Source organism: Enhydra lutris, unplaced genomic scaffold (assembly GCF_002288905.1).
Source record: "Enhydra lutris kenyoni isolate GAN:26980312 unplaced genomic scaffold, ASM228890v2 scaffoldscaffold36, whole genome shotgun sequence".
Lineage (NCBI taxonomy): Eukaryota > Metazoa > Chordata > Mammalia > Carnivora > Mustelidae > Enhydra > Enhydra lutris.
In genome coordinates, this window is record NW_019154120.1 from 635,619 (window position 1) to 654,360 (window position 18,742).

The 18,742-nt window shown below is 63.2% G+C and overlaps 1 protein-coding gene across 8 annotated transcripts in view; it reads right to left on the reverse strand.

Moving 5' to 3' along the window:
* The window catches only part of LOC111154209 (nuclear factor of activated T-cells 1), a 96,244-nt gene that overhangs the window by 42,290 nt on the left and 35,212 nt on the right, over nucleotides 1-18,742 (reverse strand). For all 8 annotated transcript variants that reach the window (XM_022513659.1, XM_022513661.1, XM_022513660.1 and 5 more), the window contains exons 4-7: nucleotides 12,021-12,223; nucleotides 11,280-11,452; nucleotides 9,588-9,728; nucleotides 2,125-2,180 (exon numbers count right to left, since the gene is read on the reverse strand). In XM_022513659.1, the coding sequence (XP_022369367.1) occupies nucleotides 2,125-2,180; nucleotides 9,588-9,728; nucleotides 11,280-11,452; nucleotides 12,021-12,223 (573 nt within the window). The remainder of the gene's footprint in view (nucleotides 1-2,124; nucleotides 2,181-9,587; nucleotides 9,729-11,279; nucleotides 11,453-12,020; nucleotides 12,224-18,742) is intronic.

An 18,742-nucleotide genomic window follows, 5' to 3' on the forward strand; every position in this document is an offset into this window, starting at 1 on the left:
GCCACGTGCGTGTACACACACTCACACACGCCACACCCAGACCCGCACGCACGCGCACACACGTTCACACACGCGCGCGCACAGTACACTCACCACACCCTCACGCACGCACACACGTACACGCACACCCACGCCACGGAAAGCCGGGCAGGACCAAACGGTAGCAGTGGTGAAACTGCGTGAGGTGCCTGCGTTTTTCACTTTCTTAGGTTTTCCAAATTTCCACAATGACTACCCTGTTCCTTCATGATGTAAAAGCCTTGATTAAGAGGTAAGAAGCTTGACTTGCACAGCGAAAGCACACCCTCATTCACACGGACCGTTAAGGTCTCTCTCACACCCCTTTCCGCCTGCTAACCTTCCTTCAACGGACGCAAACGCTCCAGCCAAACGGCAAGTCAACGACGCTAAACCTGACTGTGGAAACTTGGCAGGAATTGTCTGGAAACGAAAAGCCTTAGGATTCTTCCCTGCTCGGGGGAGTGGGGGCCGGGGGGCCCTCACAGGCCTGGGCGCACGGGGAGGCTGCTGGAGACGGCCGGTGGCCTCTGTCCCTCTGCCAGGTGTCTGCTTACGACAAACCCGGGAGCCATCTGCACCTGGAGCCCTGCTGAGCCAGGAGAGCCCCGTCGAGGAACCGCACGGCCCACAGCCCACGGGGCGTCCTCGGGCAGGCGGGAAATGGGACGGGACCTGCAGGAGCCGCATGCTCGTGGGAGGTCCCGAGGGCGGGAGGAGGCCTGGACATCACGGGAGGGGACTGAGCTCCCAGGCACAGGTTTCCCCTGGGGCCAGGGAGGAACCTTTTCCATCCGACTCCAGCTGTAAAGGCTTCTGGTAAATGGATTAGAGCTTTGGAAAGGGAAGCTGAAGTCACAGGTAACCTACTGGGTTCTGATGCAGCCGCCTGTGGGGGACCTGGGCTGCCTGGGCTCGCTGTGCGCACAGCCGTCAGACTATCGCCTCCCTGGCGGCCGGGGGCTCCCCTCCTGACTCAGGAGTCCCTCCAGCCGCAGGGCAGAGAGGACGACCTAACAGCTTCAGAAATCCCCCCACCCAAAGGCTCCCTGGGAAGCCTGCTGTAACACCCGGGCCCCCGGAGCCCCCGGAACACAGGACACTCCCTCCCCAGCACTGAATAAGCCAACTTCCCGCTGACAGAACGGCCACACACGCCTGCCCGCGGTCAGCAGGGTGAGCGAGGGGCCGCACTCGCCCATCCGTGAGCAGGACAGTGAGCTACGGAGCTTGGGAGAACTTTGAATGTCTACCCTCAGCCACCGGCTGGGCACAGTGGACGTCAGGTGAGCCCGCAGACACCCACTGCCTCTCTAGGACCAAGCAGCGCACACATGCTGCACGGGAGACCCTAGTCCCACCGCTCCGAGAATCCCTTCCAGTGCCAACCTGGACAGGCAGACCGTCGGAACCAGCCAGCTGCTGTCTCAAAGAAGCCCACGTTCAACACAAAGGCCCTGGTGAAGGGGACGGGGTGGGAGGGGGACAGAACAGCGTGCCGGCCAGCACGAGCCGCAGAAAGCCTGCGTAGGGCACCGTCCGTCAGCACCCGCGGGGGCCCTGCACGTGCAAACTGTAGTGAGGGGCCGGGGGCAGCCGGGCGTCGGGTGGGGCGTGCGTGCCGGGTCTGCGGGCCCCACCTCCGCGGCCTGCCAGTGCCTACATGAGATCTGGCCACACCTAGTTCCCGTGCAGAACGACAGCCTGCTGGGTGACGGGCGCCAAGGACGCTGGTGGGACCTCCTGCGGCCCGGCGTGCAGGGGCAGGTGAGGGGCCACTCACGCTCACAGCGGCGGGCTGCCCGCGGGACCACCAGGACGTTGGCTTGGTGCGAGCCCCCGACCCCCGCAGGAGCCTGCAGCCCTCAGTGCTGGGGGTGTGGGGTGCCTCCCGGGCCAGGGTCCTGCCTCCAGCATGTCCTGTGTCCCCAGAGCACGAGCTCCTAGAAGCGCTTCACCGTAGTTTCCGCTCTGTGCTCCGGGATTCTGCCTGGTGGTTCTCGTCGCTCCTGTGAGCAGGAGAGCTCCGCACACCGCCTGGCAACCCCAGCCCAGCCTCCAGAGCCGCCCGGCGCCACCACAGGCTGCGTGTCTGGCCGTACTCACCGGCTGGCACAGCTCTCTGTCCATCTTCGCCTCCATCTCCCAGATGTGGTGACCGTCTAGAAGAAAGGGGCAGAGGGAAGCGCATCACTCCGGGGGCCTGGCTGAGCCCACCACCCCAAACCAAGGGCCTTCGCCAAGCACAGGGGACCCCGGAGACCGCTGCCCTCTGATCAGCTCGGGCCCTACTGGCTGTTAGCTCGTAAGAATGAACAGTCACGTGCAGGGTTGACAGCAGAGAGGACGTGCCCGGCCCAGACGTACGGCAGGGAGCCTGGTGCAGCCCAAAGGCCCTGGGCTCTGTGGGAGGGAACCACACGCAGGGAGCACCCCAGAAATCTGCCCCCACCCTGCCTACATCCATAGGCACAAGCTCTGTCACGGGAGTGTGAGGCCAGGGGAGACTCCAGGACCCAGGCACTCGTGCCCACCCCCTCCACCCTTGCGGTCGGTACGCCGGGGAGTGTGGGCCAAATGGCCTGGGCCGGCAACACCTCTGCACGTCCTGGGAGCAGAGCTCTTCTAACGAGTGAGGGCCCAGGACCCACAATCCGGCCTCTGCTCACAGGAGCTCCCGGCTAAATGAGAAAATCCCTTCTGTGACAACTCCTTGCCACATCAGGATACAGAAATGCAAAACATGGTATTTTTATCCTTACCCCAGCGGCCGTTTGCATGCTTAAAAAAAAGTAAAAAGTTTCCCAACCGGCCTTGAAAGGCTCAGTGTCCTGCGGCCCAGGCCAGCGAGGGAGGGAGCCCCGAGAAGCCCGCTGGCGGGAAGGTCGGCAACCGAGTTCTTGGCCTTTGGAAACCCTCTACTGCCGGCCAACTGTGTGGGGACTGGCTGGGTAGCTAATCTGAATGAGCAGGGGTCAGTCTCCTGCCAAGGTGTCCCCTCTCCCCATCTTCTATCAACTCTGTCCCCAGTGAACAATGACAGTGAAACACACTTAGTTTCTGCTCCTGCTCTGTTTGCAAAGAAGAGATGTATGTGCCTCACAGACCCTAAACTCTATCAACGAAGTAGACAAAATCTGTTTGTGCCTGACAGTGCGGGCGGGCAGGGGTGGAGGGTGGAGACAGAGGGAGGAAGTGTGAGTCACCCAGAGCCCAGAGCAGGGTCAACTTGCCAGGACCACACCAGCACCTCGGGACGCCCGAGGTCCCAGCACGCATTACCCACCAGATGAACCCACTCAATGATAAAATGCAGACTGGCCGCCCAAGGGATCAGCGTCCACATCTCCGGCAAAACAGAATCGGAAACAAAACTACCCCAGGCCGTTCTCCACGGCACCAAGACTTGTACAAAGCTGCTCACTTCCCGGAGGGCAGAAGCACCCCCGCACCCCGGCTCCCGGAGCTGACGGACGACCACGAGCCGGGGGAGCTGGCGATGCTGCCCTGCGTGCGGACCAGACGAGCCGTCCGGGCCACACAGGCCAGACCGGCCTCGGGCTCGCGGGCAGGGGCCCCGCCCACTACCGGTCGAAGGAAATCGAAGTTGTTCTTCCTGTAAGCAAGTCCCTCGTGTTTGGTGCCTCTTAAAACAACTTTAGAGAAACAGAACTTTCAGCGTTACGGCCTGGACGGCGGGGGCAGCCCTGGCCGCTGCTGGCTCTCGTGTGTCGGTGGAAAGCGCGGCTCGGGTTTCCCTGAGGAAATCCCAGGAGTGTCCGGGCCTCCCGGTGGGGGCCACAGCCAGCATGCAGGGGTGGGAGGGAAACCGAGGCCCACGAGGGGCAGGGAGAGGGTGTTTGGCAGCAAAGGGACCCCACGCCCACCATCTGCCCTCCAGGAGGGGTCAGAGCAGACCCGGCCTTCCTGTGAGCACGTCTCGCAAGCTCATCCACATCGTGAAGCTGTTGGCGTCCCCGTGGGCCGCAGCCCGCGCGCCAGCGGAGCCCCTCCTGGGCCTGTGGGTGCCCGTCCTCGTCAGAGTGTCGGCCCAGGGCCCACAAGCCACGCGGGCCCCTGTGCACGCCACGTTCAGCTTCCCCAATGCCAACCCTGCCAGACGCCCGTCCACGGACCATCAGCACCGCGGCCGATCGCCAGCTTCGGAAAGGCCCCCGCTCAGGAGCTGCTTGTCCGCACTTTCCTGCCCACCTGAGGCCTGGGAAGCGGTCCTGGGCGCCGGCCCTATAGGCCCTGACTCTGTATCTGCGGTTGAGACAGTGCACAGGGACTGCCACGTGGCCCATTCTTACTGAGGGTCCTACCTGAGCTGCTGTCCACTTACACAGACACAGAAACGTGTACAGACTGTCCAAGGCCATTCAATGTGGCTCATCACCGTGGACTCGAGGCAATTACAAAAGTGCTTCCCACGTGCACCAGCACCACAGGGACATGGCTGCTGGTCTCCCCAGGAGCTGGTGGTACCCGGGGCCCGCCGTCCAGCCTCTGGGCGTCCAGTCTCTGGGCCAAGCAAAGCCTCAGCCTCTGTGGGGACGGGAAGGGCCAGCCCCAAACAAGCTTGGAGCTCCAGCCCTATCTAGAGCTCCCGACGTCTTCGGTAGGAAACTGTGCGCAAGCCCAGAAGTAAAACTATTCGGAATCATTAGGGAATTCCCTGCAGCGTGAGTCATCAGAAAGGCTTCCCCGCCACACCCGCCACCGGGAGGATTCCACGCTGGGCTGCGGCTGCCTCCAGCCCAGCTCTTAGTCACACAGCTCCCGGGCAGGCTCTGGGCCCAACAGGGCCACACGTGGGGGCCCCCACTCTCCGTGCGAGCATCGGCAGTCTCCTGGACACGGTGACTCCAGCCCCCGGCAAGAGGACTGGCTTCCTTCCGAGTCACGGCACCCGCGGAAGGGGTTTGCCCGTCGCACAGCCAACAGGCAGGATAGAGACAACAGAGGCGGGATCGGACAGAAGCACACGGCCATGTGGCGGGACGTGCTCCCGGCTGTGGTCCCCTCCCCGCCTGTCTGCGGGCCACGGACAGGCCACACGCTGTCACCAGCTGCGGGCAAAGCGAGAGGCACCAACGGGGCCCCTCCACACTCCCGTGGGGCCACGGAGGAGACAACTCTGGGGCTGTTCTGGTCAGGTGGGTCCTACCCGGGGGAGGGACGCCCCCACATTCATGCCCCTTAATCTCTGAAACTCCCCAGGCCACAGACTCGGGCCCCCAGCGCCGCTCAGAGCAGCCCGTTTCCTGCAGAAGATGCTCCCGAGCAAGAAAGAGACGCGGCTCAGCCCGGCCGGACCCCGCACGGCTGGACACGGCAGTCCTCAGCCGGGACCCCGCGCCCGGGCCACACCAGGAAGGGCACACGTATCCACACAGAAGCTTGTGGTCCAGTGTGGGGCACACCACAGCCAAGAGGCGGGCGCAGGTCCCGTCCACACCACAAGTGCATAGGACCACACAGTCCGTCCACACGATGGAACACGACCGGCCTCAAGAGGGACGAAGTCCCACCCACACCCCTGCCCGGGGCACCTGAGATGCTCTCGGGCCAGCCGCCGGATGCCGCGGGACCCACAGGGCAGTGTCCAGGAGCTGTCCCAACTGGTGGAGCTACACGGACAGACGCGGCTCAAAGCTGCCAGGCGGGGAGGATGGGGTGGACGGGGCATGAGTGGGATGGCCACCGGCTCCGAAGGGACCAACGACCCCTGAGCCTTAAATGTCTGAGCTGCACAGTATGTGAGTTTAATCTCAACAGAGTGACACAAAACCTAAGTTCTCCAACCCGCGTGTCCATGGCCTGGAGACAGGAGCAAGGGGTAGCCTGTGTGACCTTGTCCAGCAGCATCCTCTCCACACCCACCCTCTCCCGCGCCCCTTCCCCTTCCCAGTGGGTGCGAGAGGGTGGGATCTGGAACAGAAAACTCTCACCGCTGGGGTGGGACCCGCACCTGCTTTCTGGATGTCCCCTCGGTGCTGACCCGGGAGGACCTGGGCGTGGCTTGGGGGCAAACCACAAGGAAAGACTGGCCACCAGCCCAGAGAAAAGAAATTTCAGGGACAAGCATCTCCCAGCAACGGTGCAAGGCCTGACTCGGGAAGCGCCACAGGGGCCTGCAGAAAGGCCCTCCTGCCCACGCTGGGTCCTCCACACATCCCCCAGCACGGGACCCCATGCCCCAGGAAGGACCAGGACCCAAGGTCACGCTGAACCCTCAGGGGCCGCCCCTGTCCCTCAAATGGAGGGTCCAGAGAGCATTTTGGGAGCATAGGACAGCCCGATGAGGGGCTGGAATTCCCACCGGGCTGGGCTGAGGCCACACCTCCCCAGGGGGCACCAGAGCATCCTGGGGCGTCAGTAAGCTGGGGAGGAGGGGGGGGCTCGGCGACACACGCTGACCCCACAGGGCCTCTGTATGGCACCCCCCTGCCACCATCCTGCCGGTTGGGCTGCTCCTGAGACACCTTAGAATACCCCGGAGTTCCCGGCTATGGGGGAGGCCGCAGTGTGAGAAGAAGCCTTGTCCAGACCACACACCGGCTTGCTGCCCGCTTCCACTTCCTGGAAACAAGCACGGCTTCTAGCACCATCGGTCCTGCACGTGGTCCCAGGTGACACCATCCAAGAAGCACCAGCTGTTTCCACCCTGCGTGGCCAGGCCCCGGAGGAATGTACCTGCTGCCTATGAAGCCTGTGGGCCACCCGAAAACACTGCCCACGGACGTCACCTCAGGGCACGCGGATGCGGGAGGGCCAGGCGCAGCGGCTGTCCTTATGGACCCCCTCCCACAACCATGCCCGGGACCTCCGCGCCATGTGAGGACCTGCACGTGTGGGACCCACTGCCCCCTAGCCGGCTGTGTCCATGTCCACACGATCTCCAGAAACCTCTCAGAGCCCGCGAGCCAAGGAAGTGGGACCCGTGGCCACGGCCCTGGACCAGGCCGGGACAGGAGGTATGGTCACCCACTGGGCTGCCACTGTGCCCTCGCTGCCAGACCACCACCAGGTGACCACAGCCCGCAGCCCCGCCCCACCATGCCCAGGCTGGAGCAGAGAGACTACAGGGCACGTGGGGCTCCTGTACACACTGTCCCTGCCACAAGATGTGGCCGCACCCCTGCAGCAACAGAGGGATCCTCACACAGACACAGACTGTACAAATCCGCTCACACACGGCCCGACACACACACACCTGCTCCCACTCACTTCACCTGTCTCGCAAGGTCCCCACAGTCCCTCCTCCCACCTGAGCTGGCCCATGGGGACTCACCAGCGCCCACCAGAGAAGCCAGGGCTGCCACCTACGAGGACACTGAACCAGGCTCTCAGCGCAGGTGCCAGGCGTCCTCCCTCTCCGACCCGCTCCCCCCAGGAGGGCAGGCACACCGGTCACGGGAGCGCAGCAGGTGCAGCAGGCCCCCAGGCGGGAAGAACCGCTACCTACAGCCCTCACCAAGTCACAGGCCACGAGTGCGTGAGTCCGGAGAGAGGGCAGGGAGGCCCGGACACGGGGTGGTGGGTGCTCCTGAGACACCCAGAGCAGCCCAAGGGACGGGGACCACGTGGGCCTATCCGGTGCGACTCCCAGTCAGGGCTTCCTCGAAGAGGGTCTCCCTGCTCACATTCTGGCCTTGGTGCCAAACGGCGGTTTAAAGACCGACTTCTGCAACAGACCGATGACCTCATCTAAAGCCTGCAGGACAACTATGACCCAAAGTGACTACAGCGGTTTCTCCACAAAACCGACTAGGAAAGCCTCCGATGGTTTCAGGGTGCAGCGGGACGCGTCAGAGCAGAATGATGCTGTGCCAGGATCAAAGCTGACATGGGGTCCCTTCTTTTGGAAACATGATGTGTGTGTGTGTGTGTGTGTGTGTGTGTGTGAGCGTCCAACCACCTCATTCAAACACAACACACCCCAGCGACAGCATCCCGACGTGTGGCCACGGCGTTCACACTCACTTGGGACAGGCGAGCCTGCGACCACATCGCCACACATGTCCGCGTCTCGTTAGCCGTGCACGGGGCTCAGGGCTGCTGCAGGAGCGGGGTCAGAGGGCCCCCAGAGGAGGATGGCGCCGGGCACGCACCCGCGGACTACGTCCCCACACCTCGGGCTCGCGGCCAACCTCTGTATGGCACCACCAGGCCACGGAGCAAAGATCTGGGGCTGAGCGGGCCAGCTGGGCTGGGAGAGCCCACCCAGCAGAAGGAGCCCCACGGCTCCCACAGAGCAGGAGCATCCAGGAGGCGCCCCAGAGTCCCAACACAGGGCCAAGATGATGCCCGGTCAGGGAAGACAGGGAAGGAAGCCGCGGACACTCCCCCTTCACGCCACAGCCTGAAAAGCAGCGACTTGGGCCACGTCCCGGCACATCGCCTGGCTGCGTGGCCGGCAGAACACTGCCTCGCGGCCCCTCCCCCCACACACTTATTCACACGTTGAAAGCTCAAAAGGTTAAATCTTTCAAAATTAGGCTCCTTCAAAGAAGAATGCTGCAGTAACACAAATTCTCCTGCTCGTTATGCTTGGTGGGTTTTCCCTGTAATTCGCGTTTTCCAGTCGTGCGTGTGATCACACAGCCCGGGCGTGCGCAGCGCACAGGACTTTCAAGTCCCTCTTGATGGACGCACTTAAGCTTCCCGCTCTCGGCACAAAATCAAGACCCTGTTGTGGAGGCTGAACCCTGCCGTGGTCTCCAGTGGTGAGCGTGGGTCCTGCACCCGTGCCCTCCATTAACGGGGAGGAGGAAGCGCAGGCCTGCGATCGGGGGCAGGGCCTCGTGCCTGCGGGCCACGCTCAGCAGGGACCTGGCTCGAAGTCAAAGCCGCAGAGAGCTTCTGCGAGAGCCGAGCCCCACACACACTGTCGCCTGCCCTAGTTGGCTATGTATGCGAGTGCCCGCTGGCCTCTCCCCGGATGGGTTGGGCGTCCCGGGGGGTGGGAGGCTGCGTGCACAGCCGGGGCTATCACCCAAACATCAGAGAAGAGAGACCGTCCAGCTCGCCCGTGCAGCAGCCCGGCTGTACCGCTGAGCACACAGGTCTACACCTGCACTGAGAGTCCCGGGGGCCACGGGCCACGGAGGACAGCGGCACCCGTTCTGCATCCTGGGGCGGCACCAAGAAGGGGGCCAGAAGGATGCCAAAGGCAGTGGGGAGGCCTCCAGTCCAAGTGCGGGTCCACCGCCTACCACAGCCGCTCTGCATCCACACACCTGCCACCAAGAAGGCTGTGGTCCAGAGTAACAAGAAGCCCTCGTCTACACAGAGCAGAACGGCGCTGCCCAACTCAGCCACGTAGTGGCCGTGAGCAGGGGCTGCTCAGAGCCAAGAAGCATACGTCCGTCCAGTCTGGGCAAAGGGCAAGGGGCCACGGGCAGCCAGCGGCGGCAGGCCTGGAAGCATGGCAGAGCCAGAGGGTTTGCTTCCACTGCCCAGCACGTGTAGACCCAGCGAGCGGCCTTGCTCTGCCTTCTAGGAACTGACCCCCTCAGCTCCCAAAGCGGCAAGCACGCCCTGGTCTGTTGGTAAGGAAGTACCTGGAGCTTTCTCCACGAAGATGACTTTGGAGTCTTGCAGGAAGTTGTGGCCGGACAGGACCATCTTCTTCCCACCAAGGACAGGGCAGCTGGCCGCACTCTGTTTCTCCACGAGGGGCAGCTCCTGGGCCGAGCGCTGGGCTGCGTGGGGTCAGAACAGGGAGAGTGAGCATGTGTCCCCGGCCCCACCTCATGCCGTGACCTGAGACAGCACCCCGGGGTCGTCCAGCCTGTCAGAAACGGGCACCTCCCAGCAGCATCTCGGGCTCTGGTGGGGGCGCGGCGCGTACATGGACGGCCTCCTGCACGAGATGCGGGTTCGTGGCACCACGTGGACACGAGCACAGCAGGCGGACGTCTGATCTGTGCTGGCGGGAACGCCAAGTCACAAGGGCGTGAGCAGAGGTGCAGGTCTGAGCATGAACAGGCCACTCCAGGGGGGGACCCTCAGCCTCTAGGGTGACACGGGTGCTGCTTGTGGACGGGATACACGACTCCAGGTAAGAAGCGCCCATCCGGACGCTGTGTCCACGGGCTCTTGCAGCTGGGAGCCATGGTGAGGCCTGGCCGCAGGCCCTGTGGAAACTGGGGGTGGGGTCTCGGGACCCTGGGTCCTGTCCATGGAGCCACGGGACGAGAGGGTCTGGGACAAGGCCAGCAGCCGTGAGGTAGCAAGGTGCGGAATGCAGGGAAGTGGGGTCACCTGGGGAGGACGGGGCGCCGTGAGGCCATCAACCCAAAGTTCCCGTGGCCAGCTACACATACGCGGTTCTCACCCAGCCGGTGGGTCTGCAGGGAGGAGGCCGAGCCTCGGGCATGTGCAGTGGCCTGTGGCAGAGCCCTGGGCCATGCTGAGGCGTGGGGACGGGTGTCTGTGGGGCTCCACGTTGGGGCCACGGGACAGACACTGCGGGGAAGGAGTCCTAGGCTCTGAGGTAGGTCGGACGGTCAGGTCAGAGGTGAGCGAACCAAACCCAGCCCTTCCACTGAGACAAGGGACAGCGAGCCGTGGGGGCAGCCACACCCTACAAGGGAAGGAAGAGGGGTCGCCGGACAGGAGAGACTCGGACAGTGGCCAGGGGGAGGGTGGGCCAGCCACACTTCCTACAAGAACACAGAGAGACCTCCGGGGCGCCCCGCTCAAGGCCTGGGCACGGGCACTTGTGAGACCTCCACCAACAGCCTCGCGGGCGGACAAAAGTCAGCACAGTCACGCCCCGGGGACACTGAGCACTTGCTGCGGCCACGGCCCCGCAGGAGCAGAGCGCTCGGGCTCGAGGCCAGACGCCCCGAATCACACGCACGACGAGAGAAGAGACGAGCAGGGGCTGGGAGGGAGGGTGAGTGAGTCGCACACGAGCTGCGAGCTTAGGTCCGCGCAGCCCCATGGACTGGACGCCAGGATCCCGCCAGGTTTCTGAAACGGGAGGGATTAGCTCACGGTGACAAGTGCAAGCTTCTGGGCGTTTTGGAACAAGCTCTCCTCTTCCCCGCAGGTGCCAGGAGCAGGGGCCCTGCCGCACACAGAGCCTGCGAACCCGAACCCAGCACGGCGAGCTTTTGGGGGCTGCTGCCACGGGCAAGGGACAAGAGTGATGCACACATGAGGACAGCTCACAAGTCTCCACGCACAAGGACAGGAAAGGTGCCACGAAACAGAGTGTGGGACACGGGGCCGGCTCCGATACTCACAGCACTCGATGGGGTTCGAGGCCACTTGCAGGGACAGCATCCGGCCGCTGGGCTGCGGGATGTGGACCCGGAAGACCAGCCTGACCCTGGTGTTCTTCCTCCCGATGTCCGTCTCCCCTTTCCGCAGCTCGATGTCTGAGTTTCTGAGCTTCAGGATCCCAGCACAGTCCACGCTACTCGGAACAAGGGTCCACACCTGCCCTTTAGTCCCTGATGTGCCACACAGGGCGTCTCCGCTCTGCCCCCAGCCGAGCCCACCGGGCCCACGCGACAGCACGCCCAGGAGACGGCTCGCTCCTCACACCCTGGGAGCGGAGCGTGGGGCGCCCTACAGTCGTCGGGAGGAGGGGAGGAGGCCGCGGGTACGGACCTCTTAAGGTCAGTCGTCAGCCCAGAGACGGCTTCCTTGGAGCCACGAGGGCAGTCCAAACGCACATCGGCGATGACAGAGCCCCCCCAGAGAGAACTCTGCACCCCACCCACCGTCAGTGTCGCTGTGCGGTCACCCCCGAACTCAGAAATGACCCGGTGTTGTGTTCAGGAGGTGAACGCAGGCACAAGGGGGACTGGCCACAGGGACCGAGCTGCTCAAGTGCCACATGCCCAGAGGCAGAGGCCCTACAAAAACCCGTCCCCCTACGGATCTGTGGCTTCCACGGGTGTGGAGCCCGGGCCAGAGGCTGGGGGAGGCCCCGCGGCCCAGCGCCTGCCCCGAGCGCCCCGGTCACGCGCACAGCTCACATGGCTCGCATGTTGTTCTCCGGCAACAGCGGGATCTCCAGGACTTTGGTGTTGGAGAGAATGGCTTCGTGACTGGTGGTGGAGACGGTCTTGCCCGTGATCCGGTGGACCTGGTAGAAGGCGTGGGGTCTCAGTAGGCGGTCGTCGGCCGTCCCGATGAACAGCTGTAGTGTGAGTGGCTCGTTCTCCAAGTAGCCGTGAAGCTGGCGAGAGAAGGAGAAGCCTCCGTATGCGTGCCGGCCCACAGCTCCGAGCCCGCCTGGTGTGCGCCAGCAGAGGCTGATTCACTGGAAAAACGCTCAGCCGGTGCTCGGCGCGAAGTCCCCCCACGGCGCGGTCCCCGTCCGCGTCTCTGTGACAGACTCCTAGTCCCATGCTGGCTGGGAGCACTCCTGTTGCCTCCGTTCCAACATGCGCACCCACGTGTGCCGTATGTGTGTGCATCGCACGCTCACCCAGTGCCCCATGTACCCACGTGTCACACACAGGTGCTCATCTTGCACACGCGCCATGCCACCACCGTGAGCAGCACCCAGGGCACCGAGTGGTGATGTGTGGCTGTGCTCGGCTCCTCCCGCCTCCCCCAAAGCCTCTACCTCCTCCCTGGGCGTGCCTCCCTGGCACCTTGTGACAACACCGTCCACTCTCTGCCTGGCACATGCCTGCTGAAAGGACCACATCCAGCAGGCGCCACCCACGATCCCAGGGCCACACCAAGCCGTTCACAACCCTTTCCCTAAACAATTCGGACGCGCCGGGCAGGGCAAGTCCCCCTTCTCACTCACAAACCGTCCTAACAGCAAAGAGGACGTGTGCAGAAAGCCATAAACACTCGGACCCTTGATCTCCCAGCTCAGGGCCTGTCCCCTCCAGGGGCAGGTGACAGCCACATGCAGCACCATGCCCGCCAGCCCGCGTCCCCGGAGCACCACCCGGAGCCCAGGATGGGCCCCGAAACCCCACGCTTCTTCACTTCTACTTTCTGTTTTTGTGCTCACTTCCCTTGACAACAGGCGGTCGTTCAAACACCACGGTCCGACGCACCGAGTGCACTCTGCCATGAGGACGGCATCTGGGTAGGAATGCCACCAGGGCCACCAGGAGGCCACGGCCACCCGCCCGCAGCCAGAGTGTGCTCTCCGAGGAGCTACAGAAGGATGACCCTCGATGCGGACACACATACTCGCCATCCCACCCACTGGCCACGGTTGCAAGGGCTGGACACCGCATGAGCCCCCCACAGCAGCCTCCTCCGTGCCCCAGGCAGGTAAGATGCAGGCGGCGGGGCCGGGAGGCACAGGGACACCCACGTAGACACCCAGGCTCTGCCTCTGTGCTGCAAGGAGGCCGCCCCAGGGTCACCTCACCCACCCGGGGTCGCCTCGTCCACCCCGAGGACGCAGATACAGGGTCACAAGGACCTGCTGGTCAATGCAGGCCCAGACCATGGTGGCGGGGTAGGTGGCCCCGTGCCCGCGGGGGGCCAGCGCAGGCAGCAAACACCAACGGGAGCAGATGGACGGCGTCCCCAGGAGCGTGGCAGCTGGGAGGGCACGAGGCAAAGGCCGTGACGGGGCGTCACAGGGAGACACAGAGCTCTGACGTGAACACAGACACAGGGTTTCTCCGCAGGCAGGAGGGCTGTGAGGAGGCGTCCAGAGCCAACCCTCGCACACGCGTCTCCAGGCAGCTGGGTTTGTGCAGGTTGGCAAACTCCCGTTCACGTCGCCGCCTGAGAACCACAAACTTCGGAAACAGGAGCGACAGCCCCGATGGGGGATGCGGGGCGAGGGCCGGTCTCCGCCGTCCTTCCGGGCGCAGAGGCAGCTTCCAGTAGGTGCAGGCCGGCCGCTCGCAGTCAGCCATTGCTGAGCACCAGGTGCTGGTCAGCGAGACGCCACGGGAACTCGAAGGGCCCGCGCGCTGAGCACTCCCTTCCGAAGCTCCGGGCTGCAGCCCTCATGTGGCCCCGGCCTCGGAAGGAACCGCCCTGTCCTGAGTCACGGGTGCGCGCTTGCCAGCGGCTGGGAGGAGGGAAGAAGGTAGGCTCCTCCCCAGCGTCGGGCAGCAAACGTCTCGCTTCCTGGGAAGTGCAGGTGTCCACGTGCCAAGTGCACGCGCGTCGATTTTCACGTGGGCCGAGAGCCGACGCCTCTCCAGGGTGCCCTGGCGTGGGGAGGAGGACACAGCCACGCCGGGCCCCGCCACCCGGGGCCGAGTGAGACCAGCTCCAGTGTGTCGCGACATACGTCCCAAGCACGTGAATGTCTTCGTCTTCAACCCGACTCGGAACCGTCAACACAAACGCTTCCGATGTCAGAGTGCCGGTCGAGAACGGAAACCGAGCGAGCCCCAGCATCAACCCAAGGAACACGCCTGCTGCTCCAAGTGTGACTCAAGTCAGCGCGAGCCTTTAATCAAAGCCAGGCCGGGGAGAGACTCGTTTACTTACTGTTTGAGTCAGTTAGAAAATGAGCCCCTTACAGGCTCCCACGAGAGCATCTGCGCTATGACAGGCTGTCCTCGGCGCAGATCCACGCAGTCAGCAACCTGAGTGCCAGGGCCCGGCCTGCCACCGCCAAGACAGAGAACTGGGCGCTTGTGAGTCCCGGGAAGGGGCTGAGGGCCGGGGCATCCCGTGTGCTCAAGTCACAGGTACGGTGCGAGAGACCCTGACATCACCTGGGCAACCTCCGAAGATGGGTGCTCAGTGCAGGAGGGGGCACGGCTGGGGACGCAGAAGGTTCCCAAGTGTCCCACTCACGCAGCACACACCTGTACACTCACACGTGCAAACACGCAACACACATACACACTCAGACCTCAAGTGCACACAGATACACTCAGACCCCACATGCTCAGACACACACTCAGACCCCACACATGCAGAGACCCCACACGCACACGCACGCTCGGACCCCATGTGCACACACGCAGCAAACACCTGTGCGCTCACATTCAATATACAGCAGGCGCAACTCGTATGCACACACACACACACTCACGTCTGGGCTTTCTAGACACACCATGGAGCACTGTGCTCGGTCGGGAAGTCGGGGAAAGACATACGCGTTGGGCAGGCTGTTTGCAGCATTTTCTGCCTGTGACAGGCTCCACGCATCTGTGGACGTGGTCTCGTCCACTGGCTTTGCCACATTAACACAGAGTCACTTCCATCCAGACCCACAGGCGTCTGACCGACACAGACTCCACAGGTGTGTGCAGGCGTGTGCTCGCGGCAGGGTCTCCGCCGGGGGCCCAGGCGAGCCGCAACCATGTGTTCGGCAGGTGGAGAGGCCACGGGACAGCTTCTCTCAGCCCTGCACACGCACGCGCCATCCCGTGACCCCGTGCACACGAGTCCCTCACTGACCACGGAGAGCCCACACACAGTGCCCGTTTCGACGCGGTTCTCACGGGGGCTGCTTCCGTCCCACAGAAATGAAACGCGTCTCCTCTCCCAGCTGAGACGCTTTCTTCCCACGTGAACACACAAGTGTACCCCAGGAATGGTGCTGGGCAGGGTGGGAGCCGAGACCAGCTTGTCTGCTGCCCGACTCCCCGCAGCCTCACTGGGGAGGGCCCTCAGCCTTTTGTCCACTGAACGAGCTCAGAGAACTTAATGCCGAGCTAGACTCAAATCAGTGTTTCTATAAGAGGAAATATAAAAGTAAAATCAGAGCCTGATTAAGGCACAATTTCGGCCACTCGCTCTTTCGTTCCACAACGTTTAACACAGTAAGACGTAAATGAGTCTTCGGCCAACACGGTTCCTCGTGTGGCTGAGGCGTGTTCCAGACGTGAAGAGGTGGCCCCACGGGCTCGACCGCGGCCCCGCTGCAGTCACACGCTTTGGAAATGACAGCCTCCACGTCCCCCGGGACCGCCCTGTGGCGCCTCTGAGAGCCGGCGGGACGCGGTGGATTCTGGGTACAGCTCGTCCTTTTAAAAACATGCCATTTCAGTGAAAACGGGCATATTTAAGGTTTATCCTGGGAGATAAACATCTATTATTTAAAACGCGAGGTTCATTTTCAGGAAAGTCATTTGAATATCTCACACGGTCCCCGCCTGGCTTCCTGCCTCTGGCACGTCTAGTGTCTGTCAAAACGGTATTTAAACAATTACCTGCCACAACAACGACCTCTCTTTGCTTCAACTAAACGAAACAAAACGCAGGATTCCGTTTCCAAGGGGTAAGAACCGCTGAGTCTTCCGCACGTGAAAATGCCTGTTTTTAGGTCTGGTGCTGAGCTCAGCACTTATGGGGAGGGGACAGGCCAGTGACAAGTGGGCCAAGTCCTCTGGACGAGGGCGGCTGGCGCACGTGCGGCCGGCGGGGCGTGGGGACACAGCCAGCCCAAGGCCACTGCCCACGGCTCGCGGGCCATCCGTTCACGGGGAAATTGTGCATTTCACACCGTGTGAAGTTCGTGTCTTCCCACGAGGCCCACACGAGCCGCGCGGAGAGAGAAGTGTGGCTCAACGACGCCTTTTCAATGCCGAACTTGCAGTGACCACAGGGACTTGCAAACCCGAGTAGCGCGAGTGCTGCTGCCACGGCAGGTCCCAAATCCTCATGGGGCAGAGAGCCGCACCCATGCCTACGAGGGGTCCCACCCCCAGAAGGGTCTCCTACACCCACACGCGCTCCCTCCCAAAGAAGGAGAGTGGCCTGGTCTCTGGACGAGGAGAGGACGGCGCTACGGCAGCAGGACTGGGACGGTGTCTGCGTGGCTGTGGCCTGTGGATCAGCCGTCGCACCAACTCGTGCCTGTGACACCGCGGTACACAAACGTACAACATGTCGCCAGACGCCGACCCGCTGCCCCGGAGACCTCGTTAAGCGGGGCAGAAAGCGAGAAAACCAGGAACGAGAGCACGGGGACCAAGCAGTCGGAGGACAGCCCTTGATCCATCTGAGAACACAGACACGACAGGGCCATGCGGGCCTTCACGGGTCACGCCCCCAGGCACCTGCCAGTAACCGTGCGGGCCTTCACTGGGGGCTCCGGGCTCCGTTGCTGAGCAGTGAGTGTGCCAGAGGCCCTGCTTCGTGACAATGCCGTGGCCACGCCGCCTGGTAAGGACACTCAGGACGACCTCGGGAAGTCGGCCACGCTGTGTGCGTGCGTGTGCACGTGGGCCAGTGCGAGACAGCATGCGAGCAGACACGGACGGAGGTGCAAGTGTGCGTCTCACTGGACGCAGGCAGAGGGGCCAGTGGCACGTGGCCCGTGGTCAGGACGCAGCTCCTGGGCAGGCGGGCACTGGGAGAACCAGGCAGGCCAAGGACACGGGCACCAGCTTCAGGCCTCACCCCCAAAGCACCTGCAGGAAATCCCAACTGCGTCTGCGGAGCAGAGATCCAGGCCCCAGGAGACACCACCCCAAGTCATTTTCAACAGCGTCACTGAGCTGACATTTTCCGTGGCAGAAAATCCACCAGTTTTGCACCATAGAACTTGCGATGTGACATCTTTCCTGTAAGTGACCTGTGGGACTGCAGGACGGCAGGACAGCAGGCTTGTTTTCCAGGTGAACGTCAGCGTCGTGCTGTCGTCTCAGGAAGGTGAAGGGAGATTCAGTCGTGGGAGGACCGTGCGCCTCCTCGGCTCTGCCGGCGTCCGGGAGCCACTGCTCACGGGTGGCCCTGAGTGAGGACACGCCATCCCCACAAGTCCCAGCTTCTCTGAGGCAGGAACGTCTGGAGAGCCTCCGTCACCCGTGACGGCGGTCCACACGCCTGCAGGGCTGTCTGTGCAGCCGACCTGCCTGGACCGGTGCCCTGTGCCGGCAGCCAGCCAAGCCCTGGCCAGGCAGGTCCAGCAGCCCGTCTGTCCCACGCCCGGACCCTGCTCTCTCTCAAAGGCGAGACTCCCACAAGGCCAGCACCGGCCCCTCAGCTGGCCGGAGCTAGGTCCAAGTGACCAAGAGTCACGACAGAGTGGGTCATGGCTCCCTCTTGAGGGACACAGAAGACAGGAAGGTGTCGCTGTCCTCAGAGCATCAGATGGCAGCGAAGGCAAGTCGAGCGGTTGCCATGACAGCAGCCGAGCCATGGAGAAGGACGAAGGATGGCCTCGTGTTCAACCAAAGCAGAAGGGGGACCTCGGGACGGGTCCTGCGTCTGTCCCAAGCCCTGAGCCTCTCTGACAGACTGCAGAGGCTGCCCTGGGCCCCACGGCTCAATGGCTTCGGTCTCAGTCCAAGTCTCCGTCCCCCCTCTTCTCAGGCTGCACCCAGAGTGTCTCTGAGAGGTGGTCTGGGCTGTGGTCAGCAGAACCCCACGTGGGAGAGTGTGGACGGGGGACCGGCCGCATTGCAGTAAGGCTAAGCACACCGTCCTCACGGCCACGCTTCGCTGACACCGGACACCGGACACCGGAGCACAAGCTGAGTATCCACTGCAGGGAAAGTAGCTCACACGCCCCGGATGGAGGCCCTAGAACACCGGAGCCCAGGCGTAGCCTCCAGAAGGGAGGAGATAAATGACCTCGATGTGGAAGCACCGTACCCTATGTCACGGCCAGAGAGCGAGGAGAGTGACACCGTGCCCTCCACATGCACACACGTGTACACACGTGCACACGCGCAAAGTGCACAAATGCTCACTTGTGTGCACACTTGCCTAACTGCGTGCGCAGGTGTGCGTGCACACTTGCCTAACTGCGTGCGCAGGTGTGCGTGCACACTTGCCTAACTGCGTGCGCAGGTGTGTG